General features: G+C 38.9%; 1 protein-coding gene and 2 non-coding genes across 5 annotated transcripts in view; 1 reads left to right on the forward strand and 2 right to left on the reverse strand.

The window, feature by feature from the left end:
* LOC124789446 (PRKCA-binding protein) overlaps positions 1-25804 on the reverse strand; it is a 99411-nt gene that overhangs the window by 71778 nt on the left and 1829 nt on the right. For 2 of the 3 annotated variants that reach the window (XM_047256808.1, XM_047256807.1), the window contains 2 exons: positions 5105-5216; positions 1414-1542 (listed from right to left, as the gene is read on the reverse strand). In XM_047256808.1, coding sequence (XP_047112764.1) covers positions 1414-1542; positions 5105-5216 — 241 coding nt within the window. Of the gene's footprint in view, positions 1-1413; positions 1543-5104; positions 5217-9957; positions 10045-16071; positions 16171-20613; positions 20695-25804 lie in introns of all 3 variants that reach the window. The other variant, XM_047256806.1, reaches the window with a different exon arrangement.
* Trnat-ugu lies at positions 19636-19710 on the reverse strand. Its single transcript has one exon. It is a non-coding gene; the product is annotated as a tRNA-Thr (tRNA).
* On the forward strand, positions 19877-19951 carry Trnat-ugu. The gene has a single exon. It is a non-coding gene; the product is annotated as a tRNA-Thr (tRNA).

Genomic DNA, 25804 nt, shown 5'->3' on the forward strand with positions numbered 1-25804 from the left:
GAGAGGCCTCTCTCACACTCTATATACCAATGGTCCCAACCGATTTACTTCCACGTTTTAAGCAATTTCAGTTCCCAACCAAGGTTTTGTTTGCAATAACAATAAACAAGGCTCCAGGTCAGAGAGAAGGGACAGGAGGAGATGGATGAGGAGGGGGAGATGGCACAGGAAACAGGCACAGAGAGGAGGACGGAGAAGGTAAAGTGAGAGGGGGAGGAAGAAATCGAGAAAGAGAGGGGGAGGAGGTGATGCACAGGGAGAGGGGCAGGAGGTGATGGGCGGAGCGAGTGGGAATGAGGATGAGATGGACACAGAGAGAGGGAGGAGGAGACAGAGAGATGGAGGAGGTAATTAGGATGTATACCCAATTCCAATAAATATTTAGCCACTGTGAAGCACTGCCAGGTTTGCTCGTTTTTGTATATAAATCACTACTACCTTCTCTTTAAGATTTCGAACATGGCAGTAGTTGTCAACTACAGAATTGTGGATACAATGGGAATTATACAGCCAACCAGTTGCAAGCCAACAGTTTATTCAAACCTTTGCCTTGGTTTCAACAGATATAAACCTGTCTTGCTCAGAAGAAGTAATGACTCAAGTTGTCTGTTTGTGTATATGATGCACATCTGCCTTAGGATTTACATGGATTATTTTACTGTTGACTAAGTCTCAAGGGTATGCCACAGCATTTATATGGATCATTTTACTGTTTGCTAAGCTCCATTTCTCTTTCCACAAAATATGTAACATGCGTTATTACTTCTTCTGAGGACGACAGGTTTATTTTTATCAAAAACTAGGTAAAAGTTTGAATTAATTTTTGGCATGCAACTGGTTGGCTGTATAATTCCCCTTGTATCCATATATCTTTAGCAAGGGATCTTACATAATTATTGTAAATATACTTTGTATTCATTGAACATATAACAGTCGAATATAAAATGACACATCAGGCAAAAAAGTGTCCAAGACATAAATATCAAAATGTATAAAACTATGTGACACTTCTAATATTCTCAGCTAGAAATTTTAAAGAGAGACCTCGGCAACAAACAAACAAATACTACAGAAATATCTCACTGTCAAAGCTGCTTATTCTTTTTGAGAACTGTGTATTGAAACACCTTTAACCTCTACAGTCAGGTCTAGAAACAAGAATAATGAGTCAGTTTGCTCCACTTTGATCAATTCAATAACTTAACAACGTACTTAGTTATCAGTGGTAAGTATTTCAAAGACACAGTTAAGTTTCAGAACAAATATAAATTACAGCAGGATAAACATTTCTGGCTGTTCCTGCAAAGTAAATCTAATTTACAACTTGCCCACAGAACATCAGGATACTGGCAGCACAGAGAATAGCCGGATCAAGTACAGGAAAGTTAGGAAATGACCACTAATATATCTTACCTTGCATGCCTGTATCATTTTGGCAACTTCTACTTTAGTCTTCCCTTTCACTGACTGGCCATTTACACCAACAAGCTCATCCCCGCTTTGTAATGTGCCATCCTTTGCTGCTGGGGTGTTGTCAAATACCTGGTGTATAAACGAAGGAATTTACTTTATGGTAATAAAGTAAAAAATGGGCATAAACAATAACATACACTGGTGTCCAAAACTAAAATAACAAATGGAAATTTTGCAAGGTTGTGTTTATTTTGCCACAAAACAGTATAAAAAGGTGATAGTACTCGTAAAGTAGAAACAATGTAAACAATACAGAATGTAATCAACTGCAACATGCATAATGGTAGACAAAAATGTTCTTCATTTTTTTCAAACTTAATGGATTTGCACACATGTTCTGACAACTGATTAATGTGGTCAGTATGGGATGTGAGCACCTCTGGCATCAATACAGGTTTGACAACGATGGGACATGCTGTGAATGATGTCATCAATCTCATGTTGAGGCAATAACGCCTAGTCTTCCCGCAGAGCTGCTCACAAGTCCTGGAGAGTGGTGGGTGGATGCTGAGATGATGCAACCTGTCTCCCTAGTGCACCTCACACATCCTCTATGGGATTCAAATTGGGAAAGCAAGCAGGCCATGCCATGCCTGCAATATCTACCATTTCCAAAACGACATTAACCACCCATGCTCTATGAGGTCAGGCATTATCATCCATCAATACGAAGTCTGGGCCCACAGCAACTGTATGTGAGATCCCAAGATCTACTTGCATTACCTAACAGCAGTTAAATCTTGCTGATTTGCCTGTAAAATTTCATAAAGAGGTGTTTGAGTGGTCAGCATAATCCCTGCCCACATCATTAGGGATCCTCCTCGGTATCGGTTTCTTTCCACAATGTTAGGGTCCCGAAATCATGTTCCACATGCCCACCAGATGTGAATCCGTCAAGAATCGCTCTCCAGACCAAATCAGGACTCATCTGCGAAAAGAACAATGGCCCACCATTTGACTGTCCAGGTGGCATGTTGATAGCTCCACCCTGGATGTTCCTTTCTGTGAAGACATGCCATGAGGTAAACAGACAGCAGGTATCCAACAATAAAGGCCACTCCGCTGAAGCTTTCTGCACACCGTTTGCCTCAATACAACATGGCCAGGGGATGCTGCAAGGTCAGATGACAGTTAAGGTGCAGTATAAATGCAGTACCATCATGCCCTTACAGCGAAATAACAATCCACTTTTTCTGCAACTCTCCTGCTTCCATTCTTCCTATGGCCCTCCACAGCAATGTCCTGCACCATCTATGACTGTATACACAGTGACTGTGGATATGGGACTACCCTGCAAACAATACCACACTTGATCATGCCCTGATGTCATTGCTGGCGTGGTTGTCCACTGATCAGAATGCCATCTTCCATTCAGAACACGATTGTAATGACATCTGTTGACAGTCTGTATGATTATATTGTGAATTAGACACAGGATGGGGTAAAAGTAGTTTGTTGCTTTAATTTTGGACACCAGTATATTTTAAGAAACAATGGGTAAAAATCATGGAAAATACTATGGCAAATAAGAAAAATAGGAATATCCCCATGAGCTCCTTAGAGCAGGAAAAATGCAAATCAATAAAATTTTGGTGAAATGACACTTTCACTCTTTAGATTTTACACTGATAAGAACACAAGTGGCACATAATAATATATTACAACTGTAGGATGCAGAGCTTTGGTTTGTCTCAACTGAGCAATTGATAGGTGTGTTTTATTGCTTGTTAGAAACAAATAATTTTTAAGTCGTAATATCATCAACTTTAACACAATGAACATACTTTATTATACCATTACTAAAACATGCCCTGCCTTGTTAGCAAATGCCAACTGTGTTTCACTTCTTCACAGACTAATGAGAATGGATAAGAGCAGTTCTTTTATACAGACTTAAACAGATTATTAGTACAAAAGCAGAAGGGAAAAATTTGTGGAGGTTCTTCCACAAAACTTGCATCAACATTGACTTTTAAATTATTCTGCACCACCAAACCAGTGTTCTCTCTAGGCTTTGTCTTATTTTCACTGCAGATTAAGGTATGTGCACATGGCAAGCAAAGCCACATAATCTATTTTCATCAGTTTTACCAGTTTGGTTCCCATATCAAATTCATATGGATGAACAGACTCAACATTTTCTTTTTCACTGAATAGCACTCTGTCAATTTTTCAAATTGGTATGTTCTGCTTATATCACTGAAGCAGGTTGTTTGTCTCTCCTGTTTCTTCTATGATTTGGACCACTGTTAAGAACAAAAGCTTTCTAAATAATTGTGTGTCCTGTCCAAACAATAACAACATATACTAACATAACATATACTCAAAACAGTCACGGCTCCATCACAAAGCAAAACAGCACCTACTGCCGTATCATAATGAATAAACATAAAAACAAGGATGATGAGACTTACCAAACAAAAGCGCTGGCAGGTCGATAGACACACAAACAAACAAACACAAACATACACACAAAATTCAAGCTTTCGCAACAAATGGTTGCTTCATCAGGAAAGAGGGAAGGAGAGGGAAAGACGAAAGGATGTGGGTTTTAAGGGAGAGGGTAAGGAGCCATTCCAATCCTGGGTGCGGAAAGACTTACCTTAGGGGGAAAAAAGGACAGGTATACACACACACACACACACACACACACACACACACACACACACACACACACACATATCCATCCGCACATACACAGACACAAGCAGACATTTTGCTTGTGTCTGTGTATGTGCGGATGGATATGTCTGTGTGTGTGTGTGTGTGTGTGTGTGTGTGTGTGTGTGTGTGTGTGTGTGTGTGCGCGCGCGCGCGAGTGTATACCTGTCCTTTTTTCCCCCTAAGGTAAGTCTTTCTGCACCCAGGATTGGAATGGCTCCTTACCTTCTCCCTTAAAACCCACATCCTTTCGTCTTTCCCTCTCCTTCCCTCTTTCCTGATGAAGCAACCGTTTGTTGCGAAAGCTTGAATTTTGTGTGTATGTTTGTGTTTGTTTGTGTGTCTATCGACCTGCCAGCGCTTTTGTTTGGTAAGTCTCATCATCCTTGTTTTTAGATATATTTTTCCCTCGTGGAATGTTTCCCTCTATTATATGAATAAACATAAAATAACATAAAAAGTACTGAGCTCAAGTATTCAAGAAACATCCTTTGTTTGAAAGACTTTCAGGCTGTATAGCTACATTAAGAATGTATTTAACCCCTTAAGAGACGATAGAGGAGATTTTGTGTGTGTGTGTGTGTGTGTGTGTGTGTGTGTGTGTGTGTGTGTGTGTGTGTGTGTGTGTGTGTGTGTGTGTGTGTGTTGAGGGGGGGGGGGGGGGGGGGGTATATGAGCGGCTGTGCTTTCACAGGGATGAAAAGCCCAAGGATGACAGGAACCAACACCTTATTTAGTGTGTGATTCCTATTCCATACCTCCCTCTATACAGTGAGTTGTTATCTTTGCTCACAACTTTGTTAATGAATTTCTATTTGTCAAGTGAAATGAATTGTCAGGCAGCCACACTCATCTACCTTGTGATTTTGCACTTTAACTTTTTGTCCTATTCTGCCTTGACACACTACAGACTAATTTCACATACATATTGCTCCACAACAAATGAACAAATCAATTAAAACTATAGTACCTGCACAATATAAAGACAAGGACACAATGGTGCTCCTCCTCCAATGCTGATTCCAATCAAATTTGAATTGTCCTTTGTAATAGTGACACTCCCAGATGTCACTGTCATGCCCCTAAAACATTCCACAAAATTTAAGTACACTGGAAGTTAATAAGCAGCACAAATAAGAAAAAATAGGATGATAAATCACTCACTATTTGTGGATCAGATATTTCTAAATACTTCCAAATATATTATGTTCTACACTGTTACTACATGTCAGCATAAAACAATATTATAAGACACTGCTAGCACAATGATGAAGCACATTGCTTCACATGATACAATTAATAACAGCAAAGTTACATTTAACACAATATTATGAGGACTTCCTATAACCAGCTAACCATGCATGCTACATTCTCACATGTTCTCTAAAGGTCATAAGCTTCAAGTTAACATAAAGGGAAAATTTTAATAAAGTCCATTACACTTGCATCTACTTTGTACATAAGGTAGGTATCACTTTGAACTTCAAGTTCCTCTTCTTGTTGAACATAACTGCAGTCTTCTTCTTCTGGCTCTTCTGCATCCCCTCAATTATTGCAAGAGGAAGTATGATACACACCATACAATATTAGGCAAAAATGATACAAATAATTTGCGTTTTTTGATTAAGAACAAGCATGTACCACACAGCAACTCAAGAGTTGTTTTTTGTAGTTTTTGGTCTGAAAACCAGTTTTCTTCAGTTCTTCACACTACGCTATCATCATCCTACTGTTGATATGTTTGTCTAGCACTGACAGAGGTATGCCGTATAGACTGACTCACTTGCTAACCTTGTCGGTGTAAGTTGTGTTGTGAGACTCCAATTGCTCCCCATCTTCACCCAATACTTTTTTGCGTACATAAAAATGTGCACTTATTTTAAAGTGACTATACTTTGTACTCAGTTCTGTAGTTTCTGTATTACTATCAGACATTTACTATTGCAATCATTAATTTAAAGTTCATAAAAATAAGACAAATCTATGAAGGCCACAATGAAGTTGTGTTAAACAAGTTATCTGAAAATGGCTTTTTAAAATGTCTGTCACAATTATTATTATTATTATTATTATTATTATTATTATTAACTGGACAAAAATATTGCACTGGAGAAAAATTCATATCCTGCTCCAGTAAACAGTTGTCTACTAAATCAACAATGAAACTCTCTGTGAAAAATCAGTAATAAAAGGTTTAAGGTATTTGTGGTAATAAGCAGTGGAAAATACATACTGCTGCCATAGCGATCATAGACTACATTAGCAATAAAGCTGTCGAAGCAATACTACTGACAAAATGCTTATGTTCTTTGTTACAAACACAAGTGGAATACGGCTCATAAACCATTCATTGAAAAAATTAAAGTTATGTACATTTTTTTGTTTTTTAAATCTACAGGTTGTCCCAGGATGAGTCGTCAATATTCAGAAAGATGACAGAAACGGTCATTCAAAGCAAAAAAGTCCAGTAAACATGGGCTCTAAAATGCATATCTTAAGAGCTATGAGCTCCTCTTGACCTCTGACATGGTGAAACAAATCTCTTCTACTGTAAACTCTTTGCTGAGGTAGTAGCATTGACCAAAACAAGAAAAACAGATGTCCTGTACAAATGGGCTCTAAAGCATATGTCCTAAGAGCTATGAGCACCTGTTCATCTTCATTACTGTGAAACACATCTCTTCTACTGATCAAGTATCTTAAGGGTATACGGAATGAGTTTTTCGATGAAAAAATCGATTTTTGGGTAAATGCATTTTCGAAAAATTTAGACTCTCCCATTTAATACCATGTATAAAATATTTGGATGACGTGAATAGAACTATTTTAAATAATATTTTAAAATAATTTCGACACACGATGTTCCGCACCTGTATATGAGATGCGAAATATACCTGATATAGACAGCCTTGCCAGAGATATAATTGAGGACAAGAGAGTTAGCTTTTCTGTTGGCTACACTGCTAGACAGTTGACAATAGATTCTGCACCATTTGTATTGTTTCCTTTGTGAGTACATCCATGTCATTGTTGTGAAAGTCGTATGTGGAGAAGTCATTGAGTTTTCTTTCCTTCAACATGCCAAGACCTAGTCTGAAGGTATTTAGAAAGTGTGTACATTGGTGCAAGAAAGTAAAGTGTAGTAAAAATTCGTCTGATTCATCTTCATCGGTATCTGATGTCCCAGTAGCGACTAACCTCAACACTGGTAGTGATACATTGAGTGATGCTGCTGCCACTACACCGGAAAGTGCTTCAAGAAGAAAACTAGCTGGAATTGAAGAAGAATACAAGAAACTAAATGCTGGGACTACAAAATATGAGGTAATTAACGTCTCTTTATTATCAGATGTTTTGGAGAACAATGTGTGCTGCAAACAATGTGGAAAATATGGTGTTTCATTGAAAACAAACTTACATATAGGACTTGCTTGTGAATTAGAGTTGATGTGCAGTTATTGCAAAGACAGTGCTACTTTCTTCAATTTCTCACATGTTACTGCAGATACAGGTAAACTATATGATATAAACATTAGACTGGTTTATGGATTACGGTGTATAGGAAAGGGCAGGGCTGCAGGTGCTATGTTGTGTGGTGTGATGAACCTCCCTCCTCCACCTTCAAAATTTAACAAACACATAATTGCAATAGGCTCTGCTGTAGAAGATGTGGCACAGGAAAACATGAAAGATGCTGTTGAGGAAGCAGTTGTCGAAAATAATAATAGCAGAGACTTGTCCATAGCTTTTGATGGAAGCTGGCAGAAGAGAGGCCACACATCTCTGAATGGTGTAGTAACAGCTACAAGTGTGGACACTGGTAAGGTAGTTGATGTGGCAATACTTTCCAAGCATTGCAGATGCAGGGAGAAAATGAAAACTAAACATGAAGAGGAATGCATGGCAAATTACTATGGGTCAAGTGGTGATATGGAAGTTGCTGGTGTAAGAAGTATTTATCAACGCTCAGTAAAATGGTACAACGTTAGATACATAAATTATCTTGGAGATGGTGACTCAAGGGCTTTCAAAGAAATTGAGGAACTGAGACCATATGGTAACGATGTGAAAATTTCCAAACTGGAGTGTGTTGGCCATGTTCAGAAAAGGATGGGATCAAGACTTCGACCGCTCAAGGCTAGCATGAAAGGCAAGAAATTGAGCGATGGAAAAACTTTAGATGGGAAAAATAGACTGACAGATGCTACAATAGATCACATTCAGAAGTGCTTTGGTCTAGCAATAAGACAGAATACAGCAGACGCAGAATTAATGAGAAGAGCAGTCTGGGCTCTGTTTTTTCATACAGCTTCAAACAATGAGAATCCCCAACATGGGCTATGTCCAAAAGGAGACGATAGTTGGTGCAAGTACAACAGAGGCAAGGTAAGAAACAATACAATAACTCTCATCACCTGCCACCTGCCATAATGGATGAAATAAAACCAATATTCCGAGACCTCGCAGATATTAGTCTACTAAAGAAATGTCTTCATGGCCGGACTCAAAATCCAAATGAGTGTGTGAACCATGTGATATGGAATGGACTACCTAAAACTGTGTTTGTGGGTATAAACACACTTCACTTTGGCGTTTATGATGCTGTTTCATCATTCAATCAGGGCAATATAACGAAGTGCAAAGTTCTGCAGAAGTTGGGGCTCTGTATAGGACTACAAACTGCCACAGCTATGCTTTGTTGGGACAAGGAACAGCTCACGTCTTCAGATAATGCCATAAAAGTATATTCAAAGATGGCTAGACAGCATAGCAGAGCCATCAAGAGGAAGCTGTTGGACGATTCTGATGATAAAAGCTTTGGAGCAGGCTTGCACTGAAGTAAAAACTTTGAAGCTAATTTCCCGTAACTTTAGTTTTTTTGTGTATAAGGTCCATTTTCTCAGGGCCTATTTATAGTAGAAAGATGAAATTTTCTGTAGTTGTTCCTTAAGACCTTCTAATATATCTGAATTAAAAGATATGTGGAATTATTTTGTACCACTGGATGTAAATTTTAAAATACTTGCTAAAATGTATAACTTTTTTTAACATTTACAAAAAATAAAATATCTGAAAAACTATACATTATTTTTTCAAAATTAATAACTCAGCATAAAAGCAGAACATATCTCTGCATTCTGTGAAAAAATCAAGAGTATCGTCCAAATAACAAATGAGAAAATGTTCCTAACTTTTAGCTCAATTTAACATTGTAAGCATAGGATGTTCCGTATACCCTTAACTCTTCAGGGATTCATTTTAGAGCCCATGTTTACCTGACATTTTTGTTTCGAATGATTGTTTCCGTCATATCCCTGAATAATGACCATTCCTCCTGAGACATCCAGTAAAACTTGACATAAAAGGAACACAAACCCTGTAGTTTCACCTATCAACAATTAAATCTCTAGTTCTGCATTAATCCTTAATATGAGTTATATTTTTCTTCATTATCCAAGTGTAACTCCCACTCCTTAAATTCCCATCCAGTGCTTTTCTGGAAATAAAGGGCTCCACAGAAATTATTTCATACTGAGAGTGCATACTTGGACACAGTATGATACTGAAAATAGGAATAATAGTGGTACTTTTAGTTGTTTATTTGATTTCTGTTTTTCTAACTTTTCATGTGTATACTGAACTAGACACAAATTGCAGTTACAAAGGACATAACTGGACATTTGGACTTGTGACTTCAAGAAGCGAGTAAGCTGATACCTACACAAGGGATGACTATAATGAACTACCGTGTGGATTTTTAAAATATTCTGATGACAGTTTCATTTTATAAGCGCACTAATTATCAAAGACAGGTAAACTTACAATGTATTTTGTGTTAAATTCAGATGTACTAGAGAGCTTCTTTCACTGTTGGTTTCCTCCTCTGCCTCTTCTTCTTCAATGCATTTACTTTAGGCAAAGACAAAGCAATATAGAAACAATCAAAAATTGATGTAAATTCTAAAATGCAATAATAGGAACACACACACACACACACACACACACACACACAGTCACATTTCAAAGAGCTCTTTAACTAAAATTATGGTTACATTGATGGAAAATAGAATATCACATATACATAAGAACACGTAATTTCTCACACAATAAAAGAAGTCTGAGAAGTGGTAGTCCTCCTTCAGAACAAGTCTCCCCCATCCTCGACCCCCATTCCCAACACCCACACATGAAGCTGCTATTGACTCCTGGAGCCAAATTAAAAATTTCAAAAAATTCTGAGGCAGGATAAATGTCAGCTTTTGACATATTCTGTACTTTCAGAATGATAGCAAAAAAGTCCAGCAAGATTAAATTTCACTTGAACCCAAAACTGGGACCTCTGAAGAGGACTGCAGCAACTGTAAGGCTAAGGCTGTGTTATGAGGCCATTTGGGTTCTATTGGGTTGGGGATTTGGTAGTGTTACAAGCGCAGCAGATCAACAGAACAGAGCTTGGCAGCTACGTCAGGCTGATGGAAACACCTAACGTTTAGCGAATAACATTACTCCAAAGTGGGAATATGAGTCTAAGGTTATCACGTATGAGCATGTTCTAAGGTTGCGTTGGTGGGCAAAGTTCTCAGTTTGGGAAAGTGAGACTTGGGGACTGCTGAACAAGAGTGTACTGAAACAAGGTTACAGATAAAACAAAGTCTCTATTTATATCAGTGAAGGAATGAATATTAAGCATAACACATTATTAACAATGTTTCATTAGAAACATAGCAAAAGCTTGAAATGACTGTGGACTACGAAGGAAATAAGCGCACACGCACACCCCCACACACACACACACACTACGTGGCTGCTGAGGCCAAACTGCAAGCAGCAGCATATCATGGGAGAAGCAACCGGATGGTGGGGGTAAGGAGGAAGCTGGGGTGGGGAGAAAGAGGGATAGCAGGGAACAGTAAAGTGCATACAAGGATGAGGTGGAGAGAGGGTACGGCAGCTAGGTGCAGTTGGGAAGTCAGATGGAGGGCAGGGGTGGGGGTGGTGGTGGGGGGATAGTGGACAAGGAGAAAAGTAAAAACACTACAAGTGCACTCATGGAATGGAGGGCTGTGTAGTGCTGGAATGGAAACAGGGAAGGGGCTTAAGGGGTAAGGACCGTGACTGACAGAGCTTCAGGCCAGGAGGATAGCAGGAATGTACGATATATTGGAGGGAGTGTTCCCACCTGTGTAATTCAGGAAAGCTGGTGTTGACGGGAAGGATCCAGATGACACAGGCTGTGAAGCAGTCATTGAAATGAAGAACGTCATGTTGGTCACTGTACTCAGCAACTGGGTAGTCCTGCTGTTTGTTGGTCACAGTTTGTCAATAGCCATCCATGCAGACAGACAGCTTGTTGGTTGTCATGCCCACATAGAATGCAACACATGTGAAGGTTCAGTGGGCAGCGGAATACCTATGTGGGAGTGGTGGGAAGGATAGTGGGTATGACATTCCTCATTTCATGGCACAAAGAGAAGTAGTCAAAAGCCTGCCAGAGACTGTGATTCAGCTGCTCCAGTCCTAGGTGGTACTGAGCCACAGAGGGAATGCTCCTGTGTGGCCGGAGGTGGTGGGTGACTGGAGACGTAAGGCACAGGAGATCTGTTTCTTTACATTGGATTTTCCATTGCTCAATTTTGCATAATGACTTTTCTTCCATACCATAGCCCAGTGCTGTTTTCCTTTGTTATTATTTTGTAACACTTAACTACATCCTGGATTTTCCATTGTTTGAATTATCATGTCTTTCACTGTAACTGATTTATGAAACCTCAAAAAAATCAAAATTAGGATGGCAACATAGAGACATGAACCTTTTAAAACAAAGAGAGAATCAAATTTGGAAACATATTATACTGTTCTCAAACTACAAGTTTTAAGACCTAAATAAATTATTAGTGACCCACCAACATCTGTTATGTTCAGGTTCATGAAATTTCTCAATTTTATAACCACTGTGACATACACATTCCAGCAAATACTTCAGATAAATTAAAATAAACAAAAACAAGGCAACTCTGTGGCTACAGTGGATTGGGTTAGTGTCTTTCAAACTGGCTGGCAAGCTTGTGTGCATTTGGGCGTAAATGTTGTTATAAGTGTGTGTGTCTATAAACTAGAAGAAGAATACTGTCAATAAAATTCTTCTGGGCTGTTGACTATGGGTTCCCCTCTCTCGCCTATTGCAGCAGACACCTTCAAGCACACTTTTGAGGAAACAGCTGTCCCATCTGCACCATTATGCCCCAATTCCTAGCTCCAATATGCTAATGATGCCTTCATCACCTGGTCACATGGAAAGAAAGAACTACAGAATTTCCATCAACATCTCAATCAAGAGCATAGTAAAATACAATTTACTATGGAGATTGGAAAGAATGGGGTGCTGATTTTCCTACACGTTAAAGTTTACCAAAGGCCTGATGGTAAACTTGGCCCAGAGTATACAGAAGAGCCACCAGCATGGGCAGGTACCTCCACACCTCCTCCCATCATCATCCTATGCAGAAGACATTCGCCCTTCACACTTTTAACAGGAGGGTCCACAGGATCAGCAATGATGAACACCTGAAGGCACAACTACGAAACCTCAAATCCATTTTTGGAGCCAATGGTTATGGCAAGAATATGATAGATGAAACTATGATAACAAAGCATGAAGGCAATAGGGAAGAGCAGAAGGATGCACAGAACGTTGCCCTACTACCATGTGTACTAGGCGTCACTGAATGTATGGGCAAAATTTTCCACTAAGCCGATATCACGCCAATATTTTGGAACAATAACAAAATAAAAGATGTTCCAGGCTCAAAGAAAGATGTGGTTGACAAGCTAAACATCGTAGAAGTCTACGAAATCAGTTGCAAATGTGGGCCTCTGTATGTAGGCGACACAGGGTAGCCAATCAGCAAACGAATTGCAGAGCATGAAAGATATATCCATCTGGGACAACGCGCCAGATCAGAAGCGGCGGAACAGATCAGAGGTGGTGGAACACCAGGATGAGAGTGATAAACAGGTAATATTCCAAGCAGCCCGGATATTGGGAAAGCAGCCATTTATATTGAGGAGGAAGATCAGAGACGTGATACAAATAGCCAAGTGACCCACGAACATGAATAGAGAGGGCGGGTATACACTTTCAGCATCCTGGCTTCCAGCAGTGATAACCCTACAGGAGGACAGCACGCACGAAGCAAATCACACAGGAGCACAAGGGAACTGTGGTGATCGTATGCACACAGAGCGCAAGCACTCCACAGCCCGCACCTGGCAACAAGTAAACAGCACTATGTCACAGCCACCACCAGCTTCTAATTCACCTGTTTTCACCAACGGCAAGAAATAATGTAAACACCAATCAAGTACATCTTTATCCACTGATGACATGAAATAATATAAAGACCAATAAAGAATGCCTAACATCCCTCCTCCTATCCTCAAGTACCCTGCCAAATTATGAAAACAGCTTCCTCTGCTAATATACAATATCTTAAGTCTCTCTCATTCAGCAGGCAGCTCAGCACATAGTCCTGAGGAAGGTCACCTGCAACAGTGGCTGAAACGTCAGTCTATTTTATATATTGACAATGTGGTCAACAGCCCAGAATAATTTTGTTGATAGTGACAATGGCCGTGGAAGCCTACGGTTATACACAAGAAGAGTAGTACAGCACCTCGTAAGCTACTAATAGCTCTGTACTGTTACAGTTGTTTATACACATTATACCAGTCAACATTAGACGTGAGTTTGCCTTTCATGATTTTTGTTTGTCATCTTAGGCCGAAAATTTCATTATTGCAAAATTGCATAAGCTAAACTAACATACCCAGAAAAAATAATCTAGATTATACCATAACATATGACATAGAATAAGAGTGAAAGACAATAGTAACAACTGAAAATAAGCAATTCTCATTAACATACTAAAAACAAATTATAGAAATAATTGCTTCACATTTAAACATTTGGATTTTCTTCCACTAAAACTCATTTAGCAAATGAAGCAACTGAATGTAATGAACAGGTAAGGCCAATGCATTCTGAGATGCTGGAGTTGGCAGTTTGTGTGTGTGTGTGTGTGTGTGTGTGTGTGTGTGTGGGCGCGCGCGCGTGTGTGCATGCGTGTTCCTTTCAGTGATAAAGTCTGTGGCTGAAAGCCATATGTAAGTGTCTTTTAATTGTGCCTCTGTGCAACTTGACATGTCTTCTTTACGGTAAGTAGCAATCTGTCTTTTCCTACATTGTTTATAAAATAACAAATTATAGTACGAATGCTTGGAATAACAAGGAAATCATACTGAGTACACTAACTCAAAGTGGACAATAATTTACACCACCTTACCGAAGATATGCGACTATGCTATTATGATATTCACAACATGGTGTTCCCATAATTTGAATTTATCTGTTAATGTCTGAGGAGCTATGTTGTTTGTGAAATTGATAGCATGTTAGCAAATCAAATAATGGACTTGAAAATGCAGTTTCAGCAACTAAAATACGCAAAACTTAGAGTTAAATGTGCTTCCATTGATAATACTCAAGTAGTATTAATACATTTTACTACGAGAGTTATTCAGAAAGTAAGGCCTGATTTTTTATAAAACATAAACCATCACATATTGTTTCAAGAAACTGTTTTTATTTTATTCCTTTGTATTTTTCTACATTGTTTTGATACTTGTCTGCACATTTGTTATAATGTTCTACAAGTTTTTAATCAATTGGTCATAGACATCTGCTGCCTTTGAGGATAAACAGTCTTTAACTGCTTCTTTCACCTCATCATCTGTTGCGAAGCACTTGTCACCGAGAAATTCCTTTAGGTAGCGGAACAAGTTAAAATCACTCAGGGCCAAGTCTGAACTGTAGGTGGGTGGACAATCTGTTCCCAACAGATCAGATCAGACTTTGGGTGTGAATGGCAGAATGGGGTCACGCTGCAACAAAACTCCATATGACAGTAGACCACGCAGCTTATTCTGTATTGCACATCAAAGTTTTGTCAGGTTAACACAGTAAGCAGCTGCATTTATTGGTGTCCCTGGCTGCATAAACTTGACTAATAAGTCTCCATGTATATCTCGGAACACAGATGCCATAACCTTGCATGTTGAAATTGACTGCTTTGGCCTTGACTTTGACTGGTGATGATATCTGACAACATTCGGTTGACTGACATTTAGACTCTGGGGGTCATGTAAGAAATTTATTTCTTGTCCCATGTGACAATGTTCTCTAAAAAGTGATTACCTTCCTAGAGATACTGATTCAAAAAATTAAGAGTACAAGCTGTTATTTCCATTTTGTTTTTCTCAGTACACAGCCTCAGAAACCAATGTGTGCACAATTTACGAAGTTCCAACTTTTCAGAGACAATTTGTGTGAAGTTGTTCTACTCGCATTCAGAAACTCCAATGCTGAAATTGTGAATCGCCAGTCTGCACAAATCTTTTCATTCATGGCTTTGACCAAATCTGAGATCACTGGTGGTTGGCCTGATAGAGGTTCATTAAGGACTTTTACCTCCCAATTACTATCACCCACTTACACATTTTCCTGTCATTCATTGTGATGCAGCCATATATCTCACTTATATGGCAATGAACTTCCGCTGCTGCAACATTTATCGCTGTCAGAAACTCAACCACTGACTGTATTTCACAGTCAGCAAGCTGAACAACTGTTTTAAACATTTTGAGCTGACACTACGAACAGTACACTGCAAGAATATTAAAGCAAATAGCATTGCTTGGTGAGCAAAGCATGCCTGGAGTCGGTGCACATGTGCATTTCAGTGTTCGTGACACATCTGATTAGCTGCAGCAATTCGGACCTTACTCCCGGAATAACCCTCGTATCATGAACTTCATGTTACATACTTTCATTGTAATCAGATGTGATTTTTACATGTTCCAGTTAATACATTTTCTTACCTGTCACACAACTTTTCTCCTTCACTTTTTGAATCAGTCTCCCTGCATTCTTGGATATGACCTTCCACTTCTTTGCGTTTGTTCTCAGATGGAGTTGGTCTACCCAACAAATATTTAACATGCTAATGAAGGAAGAACTTTTAGCAGTAAAACCTCTTCATTTGTTCACAAAACTGATTCAAGAGCTAAGGGAACTCCGAAATTTAAAATAATTTAATTATGAAAAGATAGCTCTAAAAACAGTTCATGCCTTTAAACTAAGAGACCATTCTCAACAATTACAGGATTTCATATAAGATTGTTACAGAGACATATTTGAATTTACAATCAAGTGAGTTAATATGCTTCAACTAATAACAGATATGTACAACTGTGATGCTCCATTAAGTTGTTCACATGGTTACGATCATTACATTCATTCAGAGCAGTTACTAAAGCTTGCAAGATTGAAAATTTTATCAAACCTAATCATTAAGAATTCCTAGATACCTATAAAAAGCAAATCCCCTCTCACTATAATAACACACAAATAATGTATACATACTGAAACTGTTATTTTATTTACCTCAGAAACAAATACAGCAGCATCTGACCTTTTCATACCTTCTCTCAAAGACAAAAATTCTGATGATATGATTAATTCACAATAAATACCAGAGCTCATAACATGGAATATTACTGACATTAATTAAACTAAAATAATGCAGATTCTGCAATACTGCAAAGTTTATTTTACAACCACAAATACAACTGATAACAATGGCAAACTAGCACTATATCAAAACTATGCTACTTTTTAAATGAAATTTTTTATCCATCTAGCCATTCTGGTGCCCTTTATCCAGCTGAACTGATATTCTGTCACTATTATGTGGAGAACTGACCATAGCTGTGTATAGGTATTATTAAATAAGATTGCCATTCCCCTAGGTACTGCCAGTTCACCCTGGGGATGAATCCATGCACCCCTTGTGTCTGCGTCTAGTGTTCGTCACATGACCTAATTTAATAACATTTTTCAATTTGTTTATGGAATATGTATTTGAGATAGGACTTGGAACCATCCCAGTATTTATTTACCTTGATGGATGTGGAAAGCCACCTAAAAACTACATCCAGGTTGGCTTGCAAACCAGGCTCCATCATTAATCCCTAAGGCGGATTTGATCCGTGGCCAGCATGCCTTCCCATGACCCAGAAGCAGGCACTTTAATGTGCTCTACTATCCAGATGCGATGAAAATTTTTATTGCTTGTGTACATGTAACAACTATGACGGTGGTTTGAAAAAAATCTCGGAACGGAATAGAAAAACAGTACTTACATTACTGAAACTATTTTTATTTTTCAATGTAGCCTCCTTGTAGACTAATGCACTTGGTCCAACGATGTTCCAGTGCCTTGATCCCATCTCAAAAATGAGTTTCCTCCAGGCCTGCAAAATAGTTGTCAACTGCGGCCATCAATTCTTTGTTTGAAGTGAATCTTCATCCACCAAGAAAAATATTCAGTTTTGGAAAGAGACGGAAGTCTGATGGAGCCATATAAGGTGAATAAGGCGGGTGTGGCAACAACTCATACCTTAGTTCATGTAATTTTGCCATGGCGACAGCACATGTTAGCGGGCACACATTGTCTTGATGGAGCGACTTTCTTCCTTGCTAAACCTGGCCTTTTTTTGTGCGTCTTTTGTAGTAATTTGTCCAGGAGGTTAGCATAGTATTCTCCAGTAATTATTTGCCCAGTGGGGAGATAATCTTCAAATAGAATTCCCTTAGCATCCCGGAACACTGAAGCCATGACCTTTCCCACCTAAGGAATTGTCTTTGTTTCTTTGGTGGCGAAGAATCAGCATGTTTCCACTGCTTTGACTGTTGTTTTGCCTCTGGGGTATAGTAGTGCACCCAAGTTTCATTGGTGGTCACAAACCGGCGCAAAAAATCTTGTTCGTTTCTCCTAAAACGGGCCAAACATCATTCTGATATGACCATTCTCATGTGTTTTTGATCCAGTGTGAAGAGTCGCAGCACCCATCTTGCAGATAACTTTTTCATTTGCCCACCAGTGTATTTTGGAAATCGGCATGAATATCATTTGCTTTCAAACCTTTCTTTACAAAGTATCACTGCTCAAATCTCAGTTTTTTCCATCTTTGCAAATCACTACGTGGGAACAACAACAGAGCCATGTCACAGCCACGGCTCTCTTCCAAGAGCACTGACATGGCACATGTTTACAGGCAATAATTCAATGAATATCAGGTGAACAACTTGTTGCGCTAGCACTGACTTCGCGTAGTGATTCCGAGAACTTTTCAAACCACCCTTGTACTTTCTCTTCTTTTATAATAGTTTTTAATTTCCTATTGACAAACAAAAACATTGATAATGACATGAATGTTTGCTTACACAATGAATGCAGCAGGAATTAACCATGAATCTCCTTAGGGATCTATTCTGGCATTCCCCCAAAAAGATGCAGAGAGAAAGATCGGAAAAACCACAATGCAGCAATATGCACATAAACAGGGTTCAACAGACAGGTAGCTGACAATTTTAAAAAATGTCTAAACTATTTGCTGGCATCTCATAATTACATGTTTCAAGAGAAATCATGTGTTGCAGACCAAAGGAAACCTCATTAGCCCCCCTCCCCCCCCCCCCCCCCCCCCCCTACAGAACAGGACCATGAAGCATGCCTGGGTGGATCAGTTAGTAACTGCACCTCCTACAAAAAGCAACAGGTCCCAGTCAGGATCTCCGTATTAATCTTTAAAATAAAAGGGAATGCGTGAAATATTTACCTTTTACTTTTTATTTTCTAATGTATAGATGGATATAAGATGTTGCTCAGCAACCCATCGTTTTTAAAAATGACAGCAAAAATACTGACCCACTCATGTATGCAGTGCAAACTTAGTGATGTGCCTACATGTAATTTTTGAATACAACTGTGAAATATTTTGAGTGACAAATTATAAAGCAAACAAATCAATTTACCCTCAAGCATTTGTGTCAAAATGAACAAGAGGGCGTGGTGAAACAATTAGCAAATGTTTTGACATGTAATAAAGTACAGAATTGTCAAATTTAAATCTAATTCACTATTTTTTCCCCCAAATATTCGTTCCTGTACTGTGAGTATTCTATAGCGAATCTATCACTTAACCTCATGGCCATCCATCTGCCAAATACTTGTACACTGATCCAAATTCAGAAAGTTCTTTTATGTTTTGTAATAGGAGATTGTATTATGGCAGTTAGCCTCTACAAGGGGGTTAAAATGGCAGTAAAATTAATGAAATTACAGACTAAGCTCAAATGAAGCCTACAAAATTCTGAGATTCTTAAGATTACAAGTATTGTGTTATGGTTGTTGTCGGTGATAGCACACCCAAGAGAATGAAAGTACTTTTTGGATGTTTGATGCATTTAGTGAATGAAGCAAAGCTGTTATTGGAGATGAGCATAAGTAACAAAATACAGTCATAAAAGATGACTAACTGACAACCTCAGCTGCCAACAGGTGTTGTTGATATACCTCGATGTGGACAGCCGAAAATGTGTGCCCCCACCGGGACTCGAACCCGGGATCTCCTGCTTACATGGCAGACGCTCTATCCATCTGAGCCACCGAGGACAAAGATGAATAGCGCGACTGCAGGGACTTATCCCTTGCACGCTTCTCGTGAGACTCACATTCCCAACTGTCCACAATTCTACATATGTATTGTACCTTATAGACATTTGCCCACCCACTCATTACTCTTACGGGAATCGCCAAAGCGTGCATGAGTATTCATCTGTGTCCTCGGTGGCTCAGATGGATAGAGCGTCTGCCATGTAAGCAGGAGATCCCGGGTTCGAGTCCCGGTGGGGGCACACATTTTCGGCTGTCCACATCGAGGTACATCAACAACACTTGTCGGCAGCTGAGGTTGTCAGTTAGTCATCATTTATTCCAGGGAAAAGCTGCACGGTCATCAACAGTAACTGTTCTTTCGAGAACAAGTTACTGTCTTCATATACACAGTCATAAAAGCACTGCAACCTCATTCATTAGTTTTACAGTTGTGCTTCTGAACATACTGTTATTGCAAATACCAATAAACCAACCACAGTGCTTCACATCTAATTGACTGCTATAATAGAATATATGATGTATTAATGCTATATGGATCAAATTATACTACATCTCTTCTACGCAATATTCACAGTAATATAACAACATTCAGTTTGACACTCTTGACTGTTCTTGGGTAACAAAAATAAGTAGGAAGGGATAATAAAAGATGCTTCGAACTACAGTCTGCAAAACAGTTTATTTTTTCAATTTTTTGTTACATTAAATGACAACTGCACTATATACATGGTAATGGAAACAAAAATACACACCCAAGAATGCTACAGACATAGTTAGCATTTTACAGGAAGCCTCATATTGCATATATGGAACAAAAGCACCACCTAATATAATGTAATTGAGAGGTACAAACATTTTTACAGGATGTGGAATTCCTTGTTTTTCTGTTATGAATACTCACAGTTCATCAACCACATCTACACTCACATGTAGACCAGTACGTTGTTTTTCTTCCCTGCATGTTGCTACCTGTAATTCTGGACTACATGCAGTTGAAGGGATGCAAGAAAAACAAATAATAGTCCATTATGTATAGTTCTAAAATTAGCTGGAAAAATTATACACACTATTCAAAGATGTACCTTTAAGGAGAAATCTTGAAAATCTGAACATATTCATATGCTGTTGTCACAAAAGTATTAACACCATTATTATCATTGTCAGTGGATGTAATGCACCAAGTATAGGAAGTTTGAGTCAAACATGTGCAGCAAGAATCTCATGTCAAAACTGTTGTTCTTTCCTACCTGTTTCACAAATAACTTCAATCCAAGTAATTTCATGTAAATATTTAGAGCTGAGAAATGTGCAAGAATCCCCCTACCTACAAAGCTGCCTACTTAATGATGGGTGAATAGACAGCTATAATGGCACACTGAATAGTGGATAAATATTATGTTGTAAATGTGTTGTTTCTCCCTTTACCTGTTGAATCCCTTGTTTTGTTATATAGTCCTGTCTAAAGTGCACTTACAATATACCACGGATCTTCCACATTGTGCTGGTGCTGGCAGTTTGTTATCATTGTTCTTGGCCAATTAGGTGATAGTATGCCAGTAAGAATCTCTCAATCTTATAATTTTGGCTGTCACAAATATGTCACTTTTTTCTGGGTAGGTCACAATTTCTGAGGTTGGAATTTGGTTGGGACCTAACAGCACAGCTTAAATTGCTGCAAATGAAACAAAATACCAGCTAACTTCTTTTTTGAATCACAGAAAATATGAATGAGCCCTATGATTAGCTACCCACATCTCACTCATGATTCACTGTGTTCACTTCCCATCATTCATCACGCAAACCATTACCAACAGCAGCACGCAATGTAAAAGCCACGGTACACTGTAAGTGCGTGTTTAGCAAAGTCTTAATTCTCAAGACACTGAATTTATGACACGTGTTTAAAAAAATACTTTGGTTGAGACCCAGAAACATAACACATAACATACAACTTGTCTGCTTAGAGATAATCCATCACTCCATCAAAACCAAAAAGTTTTTATCTGTGTCAGGATACTGTGTGAAAACAGATGAATCTTTTACATGGCAAAAAAGGGAAATTTACATTTTATGTTCTGAACACACACAAAAAAATGTCACAGAGTGGTAGATACGATGCATAACAACAAATCACTCTGACACTGAGCTTCAGGGTTCTTATGAGGCTGAACTGCTGAACTGATATAGAAAATATTTTTTATTTGCCTGAAGCATTAAAGCACTAGTGCTGTGAAATCCATCTATCTGGTTAATACCACTGAAAATCATTTCCAGCAGGTTGATGAAATACCAATAATATGGAAAGATGACAACATTACAGTGAAGATATTGAGTTGCAATAGGCACAACAAAATCCATCCTGGATTTTGCATTGTTTAATAATATGGAAAGGCTAGACTGCTACTCACCACACAGACAAGGTGTTGGATCACAAATAGGCACGATGAAAAAGAACACTGTAAATATTTTCAGCTTTTGAACAAGGTCATTCTTCAGAAACAGAAATCATACACTCACACAACAACAAGAACAATAGCAACTTGTACACACACTACTACTGTCAGTCGGCACTAAGGCTCAACTGTCACTGCGTCTGACAAGAGCAGCAACCTAGTTGGACACTAGTGCTGCCGGTGGGAGCGTGCAGTGATATTATGGGGACAGGATATAGCTGCTAGGAGGCAGTTTTATGGCGGAATAGAAAGGGTGTGTGGGTGTAAAGTCTGAGGCTGTGGTGTTATGGGAATGAAGGATACGGTGTAGCGAGAGGTTGCCACCTGCACAATTCAGAAAAGATGGAGTTGGTGGGAAGAAATGAGATGGCACAAGCTATGAAGCAGTCATTACAGTGAGGCAAATTATGTTAGTTGCATATTCCAGAACTGGGTCAAGCAGACTCTTGGCCAGAGTAAGGCATTGGCCATTCATGCAGATAGACAGCTTATTAGTTATCATGCCAACATAGAAAGTGGCACAGTGTTTGCAGCTACATTTGCAGATTACAAGGCTGCTTTCACAGGTGGCCCTGCCTTTGATGCGATGAGATGTTAGTGATAGGACTGGAGTAAGTCACATTCATTGTCGGTAACTTATTTCTTTGAAAATCAGTGTGTGTGATTTATGGTCACTGTAAAAAAAATAGTTCACCAAGAACTTTCGTATGCAACAGCATGAATAGATGCACATTTCTGAGAATTTTCAGAACTTGCAATTGTAGTGGGCATAATCTATTTTATAGTAAACTGGCATTTCTGATTTACTAAGTAACTAACATATTGTGTTACAACCAGTTTTTCCTTTCAATAGGATCGTATATTATCTGCATTTATCGTACACTAAGTTGGATGGTGTCTATAACCTCGAAAATGTTTCTTGAAACTAGTAACTTTCAATCCAGGTTTTTATGTTGTCTTAACAGAAATATTTTGTGTACTAATTGTTTCAGTTCTTAAAGAAAATAAGGAATATCTTAGCTTAACAAATTTAAAGAGAAAGCTATTTGTTTATTGGTCTGTAAAACATTGCACCAACCACACTGGAGTCCCACTGCGAGTGCTGCTCTCAAACATGGGATGCATTAGTTAACATTCAAAAGCAGCTGGAAATTGCCATGACTACCATCAAATGATTGGAAGCTGTTGCGAATTGGAGTGCTTGGGAGCTCCCAATAGTCATGCACCAGAGATATCAAAGGTACCTCAAGTACTGTTCTTGCCTGTGGATACTATGAACTGCAGGATCCATCACTACTCATTCAGCTGACTGTGAGTGGTACGTCAGTGTTAGGGCTCAGCATCCTGTACAGGATGGCAGGTCGCGAGTTGCCGAAGGACTTGAAAGCCAAGTTGAACAGAATGGGTAGCATCTTGAAAAGAAGTTCAACAAAAATGAAGGGGGTAGAGGCTTAATAGAATGCAGTCAAACTAAATTGGTAATACTGAGAGAATTAGATTAGACCAAAAGAAAATAAATAATGTTGAGTCACAGACAGGCACAACAAAATGACTGCTAAACATATAAACTTTCAGCCAGAAGGTCCTTCTTCTGAAACAGGCAGCATGCACACACAAATTCATGCAAATGCAGCTCACATATACATGACCACTATCTGTGGCTGCCAAGGCCAGAATGCGAGCAACTGTGCATCATAGGAGAAGCAATCTGGATGGTGGGGATAAGGAGGAGGCTAGGCAGGAAGGGGGAGGCATAGCAGGGTACACATTCTCTGCCATGGTTTCGATGGCCTCTTGTTGTCCTCTGATGAGGAATGTCTCACTCACATCCTCCCCACCCCTCCCAAAAGTGGCCAAGAAACAGCTGGACCACTCAGTTGCTGATCACGCTACCTGGCATAATTAAAATGATTACTGTTTAACAGCCTATTCCACCTGGATCCTTCCTACCAACACCAGCTTTTCTGAACTGCAATATATCCTAACTTCCCACAACCCTCCTGACCTCAACCTTCATCAGTCATTGTCCTTCATTCACCTATCCCCTTCCCTGTTCCCACTCCACAGCCTTCTATTCCACAAGTGCACCCACGGTTTTTCTACTTCTCTCCATCCGCCCCACCCCCTCCTCCTCCGCTCTCTGTCTAACCTCCTAACTTTACCTAGCTGCCCTACCCTCTCTCTACCTCATCCCTGTATGCTCCCGCACACAGCACATTACTGTCCCCTACCCGTACCCACTTTTATTCTCCTCCCCGCTCCAGCCTCCTCCTTACCTCCACCATCCCGATTGCTTCTCCCATCTTGCGCAGTTGCTCACAGTCTTGACTCGGAAGCCACAAACAGTGGTCGTGTGTGTGAGCTGCAATTGCGTGAATATGTGTGTGTGTGTGTGTGTGTGTGTGTGTGTGTGTGTGTGTGTGTGTGTGTGTGTGTGTGTGTGTGTGTGTGTGTGTGTGTGTGTATAGTCTATTTCAGAAGGCCTTCTGGCCAAAAGCTTACATGCTTAGTAGTCTTTTTGTTGTGCTCATCTGCAGCTCAGCATCTCCACTATATGATGAGTAGTAATCTATTCTTTTCATAATATTGTCATTATTCCACCATGGCTTTTCCACCGTTAGAAAATAAATAATAAATGACAAAGGCATAAGTAAAGGGACATAAAGTACAGACTGGCGATAGTTAAAAAGCTTTCAGCCAATGAAAAATTTGTTAGCATCAAATATAAAATTAAGCATATCAGAATGTATTTTCTGAAAGTTTGTGTATGTAGTGCAGCCTTGTATGGAAGTGAAAAATGGGTGATAAATAGTTCAGACAATAAGAGAAGAAAAGCTTTTGAAATATGGTTGGTACTACAGAAATGTGATGAAGAATGGATGGGTAAATCAGATAACTACTGAACAGGACTGAATTAATGAGGTTGTAAAGTAGCAGACCAGGAAACAACGTAATGAAGTGATCAATGCCAGAAATGATGCACATTCCAATACAGAGGCTGCACATAGAACACACACGTTGTAAACTACTGCTAACATTCCCATCTTGGTTTCACTTTAACATGGGTTTATAATAGTCATTATGCTTAAATAGACTTCCTATCAGAATTGAAATTATCTTTATTTTATGTAAGCCTACTTTTGCAATTCCTGAAAACACACTAATAAATTATTTATTTTTGATACAGTTGTTACATATTGTTAATTACTAGACCAAGAGTCAATGTAATATTAGCACCAAACTTTATTTTATAATTAAAAACCAAATCAATGTTTTCTGTTATTTTGTTTACAAATGACATATTTGGTAAAATTTCATACAGAAAGCCACATTATGTAAACCATATTTCCATTTTTTGTAGAGCATATGTTTGTACCTAGATTCGTGTAAAAGCTTAATTTTTAATTATAAGTTTTATAATAACATGTAGTATCTTGATTGGTGACACTTATTTACAGTCCGTTGGATGAGCCCAACGAGGCAATCCCATCCAGCCTATTTTCAGTTTACCTTGAAGACAGTATGCAATATGTCCATATGCAAAAACTTTTACAAGATTGGAGTATTTTTATGAGATCTTATAAAACAATGAAGATGAAACCAAAGTCAAGTGTACCATACTTCTTTTGTTAGACTACT

Source organism: Schistocerca piceifrons, chromosome 3, assembly GCF_021461385.2.
Source record: "Schistocerca piceifrons isolate TAMUIC-IGC-003096 chromosome 3, iqSchPice1.1, whole genome shotgun sequence".
Taxonomy (NCBI): Eukaryota; Metazoa; Arthropoda; class Insecta; order Orthoptera; family Acrididae; genus Schistocerca; species Schistocerca piceifrons.